This window comes from Sinocyclocheilus rhinocerous, unplaced genomic scaffold, assembly GCF_001515625.1.
Source record: "Sinocyclocheilus rhinocerous isolate Xijiao unplaced genomic scaffold, SAMN03320098_v1.1 scaffold820, whole genome shotgun sequence".
Taxonomy (NCBI): domain Eukaryota; kingdom Metazoa; phylum Chordata; class Actinopteri; order Cypriniformes; family Cyprinidae; genus Sinocyclocheilus; species Sinocyclocheilus rhinocerous.
Window position 1 is genome coordinate 319,089 of NW_015670386.1, and position 9,084 is coordinate 328,172.

Below are 9,084 nucleotides of genomic sequence, written 5' to 3' on the forward strand. Positions count from 1 at the left end.
GTGTGTGTGTGTGTGTGTGTGTGTGTGAGAGCGGGGGTTGGTCTACATTTAGGTAAGTCATTGTGGGGTTGCCATAGTAACAGATTTGTGCTGTAATACGTCTAAAGAGGTTGCCTCAAATGGTCTGTAGGTGGGCTGAGTTCATTAAATCAATTGTTTGTTCTCATTATTGTATCTGTTCTCATTTCTTGCGTCTTACTGGAGTCTAATGTGCAGTGATCATTTTTTGTCACACTTTTTTGACAAAGATCCAATCAATTTAGTATTTCATTTCATAATTTGTTTACATTTTTAATCACAAAAATCGCATCTAATTTATATGACATTTTAATATAATAATAAAGCCTATTTCATGATCTTTTTAAAAAATTTTTTACCTGTACAAGGTTTATGTAAACTTTTGACAACATCTGTATATACACTAATGTGCAGTGATAATTTTCAAACTTTTTTCCAGCCAGTTCTATCAAACCTTTACAATTAATCCAGAACGTGGCAGCAAGATTAATTTTTAATGAGCCAAAATGAATGCACGTCACACGTTTGGTCGGACGTTTATCAATTTGCACTGGCTACCAATAGCTACTCGCATAAAATTCAAGGCATTGATGTTTGCCTACAAAACCACCACTGGCTCTGCACAACTTTACCTAAATTCATTACTTCAGACATACAGGTGCATCTCAATAAATTAGAATGTCGTGGAAAAGTTCATTTATTTCAGTAATTCAACTCAAATTGTGAAACTCGTGTATTAAATAAATTGAGTGCACACAGACTGAAGTAGTTTAAGTCTTTGGTTCTTTTAATTGTGATGATTTTGGCTCACATTTAACAAAAACCCACCAACTCACTATCTCAACAAATTAGAATACTCCATAAGACCAATAAAAAAAACATTTCTAGTGAATTGTTGGCCTTCTGGAAAGTATGTTCATTTACTGTACATGTACTCAATACATGGTAGGGGCTCCTTTTGCTTTAATTACGGCTTGCACTCTATTCATTTACTAACTGCTTGTTTTCTTAAAAAAAACTAAGACTAGCTTCTCTATTCTCTTTCTATTCTATATATTCCTTTTATTTTTATTTATTATACAATTAACAAAAGCAAAAAGGCCTCTAACACTAGCTTGCTCTATTCTTTTTCTATTCTATCTGTTTTCTTTTAATTTATTATATAATAAAAAAAAAAAACCTTGCAACATGTACTATGTTAAGCTAACTGAGACTTGTTATAGCATTGCGTATCATTGCTCTTTTGTTGATTTTGAATGCTTCCAATGTCCTCATTTGTAAGTCGCTTTGGATAAAAGCGTCTGCTAAATGACTAAATGTAAATGTAAGTCATTGTATGGGTTTTCACTGTAGATTATACGACTTGTTCTTTTTCACTTCTAGATATTGTATATTCAACAGTATTTTACTGTAAAGTTACATGAAATGTAATCTGATGTTTAAAGGAAGGATAAACCTATACTTACTACAATGTTTGGATCGTGCAGGTTTGACCAGCTGACAGGTTGAACACTTGACTCCCTGCTGGAAGAGTTTTTCATCATACTGGTAGACCTTCAGTTCTGCAGTATGGTTTGCCTTTGTCAATGTGCCTTCAAAAGAAAACTCAAATTAAATGTAGAGATATTGGATTTATTTCTAATGGAAATGGGACAATTGCTCATTTGCGAACCTGGGTCTCTGCTACAACAGAGGTAGAACAGATAAGACTTCATTGCAAGGAGAATGTAAGGAATGCACAAACTGATTGAACTTGTGCCCATGTCCAAACAGAAGCCAAAGACCTCATAGGAGAATTCTCCATACACAACCACTTCAAGTAACAGGTGCAAGTAAAGGAAGAAGTTGTTCCTGATTTGAAAAATGAACAGACATAGGATTAGAGGAAATATACTTGACAGTTTGATGTTCAGGGAACACATATAAAATGTATACCTTGAATACACTGCATAGTCTAAATAAATGTAAGTCGCTTTGGATCAAAATTTCTGCCAAATGCATGCATGTAAAAATTCCTTAAATGGGTCAAGTAGATATGTATCAGATCTTTTTTAATTATTATTTTATAAGTTTAGGAAGGACAGTGCACATTAATAAACATTACTAGATAAGTTATACAGTCAGTTATGTAGTCTTCTAAATATGTTTAATATACACTACCGTTCAAGGTTTTGGGGTCAGTAAGGGGTTAATTTTTTAATAAATTAATACTTTTATTCAGCAACGATGCATTAAATTGATCAAACGTGAATTTTACACAGCTACAAAATTAAATAAAATTCTATTCTAATGAACTTTCTATTCATCAAAGTACCTTTGATGGAACAGCCTGTGCATAGTTCTGTAGCAAATGCTTTGGAGACATTGTGGGATCCATGGAGAGACAATCTAAAAGAAAACATGATATAAGTTCTATTTTAAACAACAAAAGAAATCATTAAGTTTGCAGGACTTTACTTACCCCTGTGATCTTGTCCAAAAGCAGACCGAGAGGAGTCTGCTGATGTCCTGAATACTTACAAACCAGAGCAATGCAGGTGAGCACCACCGCCACATATATACCAAACAGAGTGAGGAAGTCCATTTGCCACTACCTAAGCAGCACAGTACTGTGAGTGAGTAATTAATTTCACTTATTAGATGTTTATATACGACGAGAAAGAGCGCTTAAATCAAAACCAAACGTAGTAGCATGTAAGATAACTATTTATTTAATAAACCATACTGTTTAAGAGTTTTTTTTAAACAATGTTGGACATACATTTGAGCTAATGTACACAGAAAGAGGCAAGCGAAGGAATTTTTACGTTTATTAACCTTTATTCACCTGAACACCATTCTCGCACCTTTTTTTCCCGTGCAGACAGTAGTGTGGTGAAGTAGACGGGAATACGGAACTCTGTTGCCAGATCTCCACACAAAACAAAAAACCTGTTCTGTCAAAACATACAGACTTTCCTTATCAAATAAGTATAAGGAGGTATGTAATTATATAATTTTACATACAATTATTTAAACGATTTACACTACTGTATTCTGAAAATAAACGACCAGCAACTAGTTAGTTATATGTATAAGCGAATTTTTAAAAGTTGAAAACAATCCCAAAGCGGATATGGCAACACTGATACGGATCATACTCACTACAACTGTGCTGTCAAAGTAAAAGTCGTCCCAGACTTCTTTTTAATTCTTTACTTTTTCTTTTTTTCTGGCTCGATATTTTGAAGTCATTCAGTTCATCTTTAAATATAGTCTGCAAATTACTTATTCCTTATTTCAAATAAACTCGTCTTTCTCAAGATTAGGATTTTTGGGTAAAATGTAGGTTATTATATTAATATCTGGATCATAAATAATTGGACAATGTCGTTTATTAAAATGCAGCATGCAATATTGGTCTGCTAACATACCAACTTTATGAGTACAATACAGCCTTTATATTTTCTTCTGAACTTCAGTTTTTCCACAAGTTTATTTGTTCATCAAAAACTTTGAATTAGTTGCAATTTTCTTCATTCGTTTCAGAAGCAGGTGGCTGATAATGTTAAGTGCACTTGTTTTCAGTTCAGGGTTGCCATAGCCTTCTAACTGTTGCCTCTTACAGTTATCATGTTACAGACCTGCACATTCACTACAGTGGTGATGCCTCAAAGGACAGGGATACCACTAAAGCCCTTCGAGAATACTCCACCGAGCAATGGAAGCAGGTATTCTCTTTTAAAATATGCGTGCATTTGTAAATCTAAATATTAACAATATCTTCATGAATATAAAGAAAGTTTCTGTGTTTTTAAAGTTGGTCTTTTATTGCACTTTTGGTTGTACATCATTAACATAATTGTGAGCTAACGCAAATCATTGAAGGATGTAGACTGCTATTATTTTTGGATGGACCAAATCTCATTTTTAATGTTTATGGATTGTACTGTAATAGCTAAGTTATTCTGTTTTGTAATATGTTAAATGATGTCTAATTTATTTCTGCATTTATAAAAGACAGAGGTCATTATTATTATTTTAAAATCATAAAAAGAGCATAGAGTCCTTACAGTCAGTGCAAAATTATATAAAAAAGTACTGTTTTATTGCAATACACTAATATTTTTTTTTTACATGCACAACCACTTTTCTGTTGTATTGGTAAGTTGAGATGTTGATTGAGGAACAGTGTGTTTGGAGATACAAGCATTGGCTCTAAATAATTCAGTTAGCCCTGTATAGCTTGTCTTTGCTTCAGTCCTTTACATAATACCTCTATTACGTTTTACTGCTAGTTATACTGTTTCCGCATTCAGTTTGTAACCTTGAAAGTGAAACCGTGCTACACTTTGTCATGTGTTTATACTGTGGCTTGTTCATATTTATTATCTGCCTGAGCCAGTACTCCAAAAAAAAAAAAAAAAATCTTTTGAAGCCCCCCCTTCCACAAAAATAATATTTGCAGGATACAAGTATCATTTTTGAAAATCTTCCTGCCCCTTAACTTTTGAACGATAGTGCACATGATATAATAATACTTTAAATACTTGCATGCATCACTTCACTGACTTCAGAATGTATTTGGACACTTAAGAAATGCTTTGGAAGCCCCCGCTTGCACCTGAGCTGCTTGTCAGCTCACTCAGTAAATCAATCCTTCCTCCCAAATTCCCCCCGGATGCATGACAACATGTGTCCTGCCATGTGGCACGAGAGATCTCAAGATGCAGCATTTAATCTGTCTAATCCAGAGCAAGAGCTTTAATAGCACTGCTCCTGTTCAAAGATGTGTGACTGCGCTCTTCAGTGCATTCAGACGTTCTAATTATCCACCATAGTCCTGACAGATCCCCAAGCTGATACTGGGCTACTTTTTGTCCCTTGGAGAGACAGCTCGAAGAGAGAGTATGGGAAGGAGGTATTTATAGAGAAATGGGGCCTCACTTTACACTTTTTGGAGAGAGAATCATTAAGGATCTGTGCTAGGTGTCCCAGTTTCTTGATTTGAGCTCTGCAGGCAGGACTAGCAAGACTCGCCAGAGATGCAGAATCAACTCATCGACAACATCACTCTGGCACTCGATGCAGTGTCACTCTTTTTTTAAGTGGCGGTGCTCTGCATGCCACACGATGATGGGGGGCATTCGAAAGGCATTTCCCCTGAAGCATGGTGATGTGCAGTAAGAGGATCTCATGGAAGACGTGGACCAGGCGTTTTGTTCTCCAAATTTTTGATACCTGTTGAATTACGACAAAATGAAGAAATTCCTCCAGAATAAGAAAGGAAGATACTCCTTACGGCAGAACAAGCCGGGTCCTCGATATCCGCCCAAAGATTTTTGTAAGTGTTTAGTGTTCAAGAATTTTGTATTTGTAGGATGATTTTCTGATTTTCTGATTCTGATTCTGATTCTGATGATGACTTTCAGCAGCACATTTAAAGTCAGTTTAGGTGTGCATGGAAGCTAATGTTTTGATGAATGACCTTCTGTCAATCTACAGGCTTAGGCTTTGCATGGACCGGCCCACAAACGCAATATTTTACCAGCCATTTAATTGGGAATGTTGATGTGTGAATGTTCTGGTTTTACTAGAAAGGACTTGCTATGCTACAAACATGAGTCTCATGTTGCTGATGCTGTGTTCAGGCACATCTGTGCTCTGATATCGGATGATTTGGGAGCCTCTGTTCCTTTTTCAATGAGGTCAATGTTACTGGGAGGTCTAATGTGTCAGCTGAGACTCTGTATTTAGTGAAGGTTGTATGGCTCTCTTTATGTGACTGCATTACTTTGTCTTGTCAGGATAGGCAAAAACTGACTTCACTTGACATATTTTAGCATCTAGGTGTATATATTTTAGGTGCTTGATATATTTTAGTGTCTGTACAAGCATGTGATGTCCAGCAAATTCCATTTTTCTCAGGAAGCTTGATAATTTTGCTGTGTGTATGTAGGTCTTGTTTACAACAGGCTGATCAGACATTTGAGCCTAGTTGCTCATTAGAGACCCACATATCCTCTTATTTGCCATCTTTCTTACAGTCCTCACCATGCCAGCATCCAACCAGGGCTGGCCAGAGGAGTTTGGCTTTCAGATAGGGGGGAATGGGCCCAGCTACATCTTGACTGTGGAGGATGGAAGCAGTGCTCATCTGTCTGGACTGCAACCTGGAGACCAGGTCTTGGAGATTGAGGGGCAGAACGTTTCCAGTCTTAGTGCTCAAGAGGTCATTGCCCTTGCCCAATCACACCGAAACATCCCGCCCAGTATTGGAGTAGTTTCACGCATCCAGCAGGTGGGTCAATGACATGACACTTTTTTTTTTGTCTTAATGTATTCATTGTAACATCAGGGCTATTATTGTTAACTAAAAATATTTTGATTAATTAAATAAAACTGGATGAAAACTAAATTAAATTAAATTAAATGCAAATATATAACAAAACGAAAATGAGAAATTGCTTTGGAAAGTCGAAGCACTGAAATTACGAACTGGAAATAAATGAAATACACAATTGGACTGAACTAAAAACTAAATTGAAACATCTAATAGAAATGACAAAATCACAAAACAAAATTACTAAAAATGTACCTACAATTAAAATGAAACCTGAGAAAATAAAAGCTAATTTAAACAAAAACAAAATGTCAATACAAACTATAATATACAATTTATACATACATCGATTTAAATACACCTATTATATGAAAAAATATATATTTTTGAGGGCATAAGGTGATATGATTATATCAATAAAAAAGCCTAATTAAAATAATGAAATTCTTAAAACACTTCACACACACACACACACAAACACACACACACTTATATATTTATTTTGTATTTCATTTAATTATTTATTATTATTTTTTATTTTTTTTTACAAAGCAAGGTTAGTTCAGGTTGTAAAATGCACTAAAATTACGAACTGGAAATAAATGAAAAGTACAGCTGAACTGAACTAAAACTAAAATAAAAATAAAAATAAATTAAGCCTAAATAGTAATATTAAAACATCTAATAAAAATGACAAAATCACAAAACAAAATTACTAAAAAATTACCTACAATTAAAATGAAACCTGAGAAAATAAAAGCTGATTAAAAAAAAACTCAAAATGTCAATAAAAAAACTATAATATAACAATGCATACATATATTGATTTAAATACACATATTCTATGAAAAAAATATATATTTTTGATGGCATAAGGTGATATGATATCAAGAAAGAATAAAACCTCATTAAAATAATGAAATTCTTAAAAAACAATTCACACACACACTTGGAAGGAGGAAGAGACTCACACAGAGGATTAGAAAAATAGCAATAATGTTTATTTTCAACACTGAGTGCAGGAGATTCGGGGAGGTGATCAGCTCTGGGGACCCATGACCGTTCCTCTGGTCCATAGCCTTCCCAGTCCACAAGATACTCTAGGAGACCACCACGGCGCCGGGAATCCAAGATCTCGTCGACCTTGTAGATGGTACCTTCCTCCTGGATTAGCAGTAGAGGGGATTCTTCCGTCGGGCCAGGCTCTGTGGAGAGAGAAACAGGTGGATGGTGAGGTTTCAGCAGTGAGACATGGAAGGATGGGTGAATTCTGTACTGTGAAGGGAGTTGGAGTTGATGTGACCGGGTTTATCTGTTTGATGATGGAGAAGGGGCCAACATATCTGGGACTGAGCTTCTTGCAGGGCAGGTGCATCCTGATGTCCCGTGTTGACAGCCATACCTTTTGACCGGGCTGGCTGGCAGAAGGTTCGAAGAATTCCATCATATCTGAAGACGTTGTTAAACATGATTGAGGAAGCGTTGAAGTTCCTTGACCGTGGTTGGAACAGGCCAGTTTCGGATGGCATTAACCTTAGCAGTGAGATGGTGCTGTTGGCCCCTGGGTGGCCAGTGCCCAGAGGAGGTGTGAACGGAGTGAATTAGGGAAGTGCGCTGTGCTCTGGTGACGTATTGCACTCCAGGTGGGCAACCTGGCGGAGTGGGCGTGGAAGCATTGGTGGAGGTGACTGGGTTATCCTTCCATTGGATGGGGCTTACGAAGATTTCCTTGGGGTTTTAAGACCTCCGCAACGTGGTGGCGATGTTTGGCCATGCTCCGGGTTTCCATAGCTGTGGGTAGACCCTTGAGGGGAAGAAGACGGCAAGATTTAGAGAATCGATCAATGACTACAAGAATACATGTGTTACCATCTGATGCTGGTAGATCTGTGATGAAATCCACTCCTAGGTGTGACCATGAGCGGTTGGGAATGGGCAGAGGAAGGAGCTTGCCAGATGGTAGGTGGCGTGGGCTCTTGGAGATTGCACATTCGGAACAGCCCTGAACGAACCTTCTCACATCCCTGGCCATGTTGGTCCACCAGAAGCGATCTTTTAGCAGTGAGATGGTGCTGTTGGCCCCTGGGTGGCCAGTGCCCAGAGGAGGTGTGAACGGAGTGAATTAGGGAAGTGCGCTGTGCTCTGGTGACGTATTGCACTCCAGGTGGGCAACCTGGCGGAGTGGGCGTGGAAGCATTGGTGGAGGTGACTGGGTTATCCTTCCATTGGATGGGGCTTACGAAGATCTCCTTGGGAATAATGGATTCTGGTTCCTCACTGACCTCCTCTGGAGCATGAAGACGAGATAGAGCGTCCGCTTTCACATTCTTGGGACCAGGACGATAGGAAATGGTGAAGTTGAATCTCGTAAAGAAGAGAGCCCATCTTGCCTGACGAGGATTGAGTCTCTTGGCGTCTCGTAAGTATTGCAAGTTTTTATGGTCAGTGAGGACGCTGAATGGGTGGTGTGCTCCCTCCAACCAATGCCTCCATTCCTCTAGGGCTAGCTTGATAGCCAGGAGCTCCCTGTTGCCGATGTCATAATTCCTCTCCGCTGGATTGAGCTTGCGTGAGAAGAAGGCACATGGATGGAGTTTGGCTGGAGTCCCCTGCTGCTGGGAAAGTACGGCTCCCACTCCTGTAGTGGAAGCGTCCACCTCTACCACGAATGGTTTGTTGGGGTCTGGATGGATGAGGAGCAGGGCAGAAGTGAAGGCTTTCTTAGGGACTTCAAAGGCCTCCGT

The 9,084-nt window shown here is 38.0% G+C and overlaps 2 protein-coding genes across 4 annotated transcripts in view; one reads left to right on the plus strand and one right to left on the minus strand.

Annotated features, from left to right (window-relative positions):
• LOC107734165 (probable palmitoyltransferase ZDHHC4) overlaps positions 1 to 2,941 on the minus strand; it is a 10,156-nt gene extending 7,215 nt beyond the window's left edge. The window contains exons 1-5 of one of the 3 annotated variants that reach the window (XM_016546037.1): positions 2,846 to 2,941; positions 2,480 to 2,612; positions 2,333 to 2,406; positions 1,691 to 1,869; positions 1,485 to 1,610 (exon numbers count right to left, since the gene is read on the minus strand). In XM_016546037.1, coding sequence (XP_016401523.1) covers positions 1,485 to 1,610; positions 1,691 to 1,869; positions 2,333 to 2,406; positions 2,480 to 2,602 — 502 coding nt within the window. In that variant the 5' untranslated portion in view covers positions 2,603 to 2,612; positions 2,846 to 2,941. Of the gene's footprint in view, positions 1 to 1,484; positions 1,611 to 1,690; positions 1,870 to 2,332; positions 2,407 to 2,479; positions 2,628 to 2,835 lie in introns of all 3 variants that reach the window. The other 2 variants (XM_016546038.1, XM_016546039.1) reach the window with 2 other exon arrangements.
• A 1,840-nt stretch (positions 2,942 to 4,781) lies between these two features.
• LOC107734213 (delphilin-like) overlaps positions 4,782 to 9,084 on the plus strand; it is a 31,230-nt gene continuing 26,927 nt past the window's right edge. Inside the window, exons 1-2 of the mRNA XM_016546104.1 lie at positions 4,782 to 5,341; positions 6,045 to 6,298. Coding sequence (XP_016401590.1) covers positions 5,257 to 5,341; positions 6,045 to 6,298 — 339 coding nt within the window. The 5' untranslated portion in view covers positions 4,782 to 5,256. The remainder of the gene's footprint in view (positions 5,342 to 6,044; positions 6,299 to 9,084) is intronic.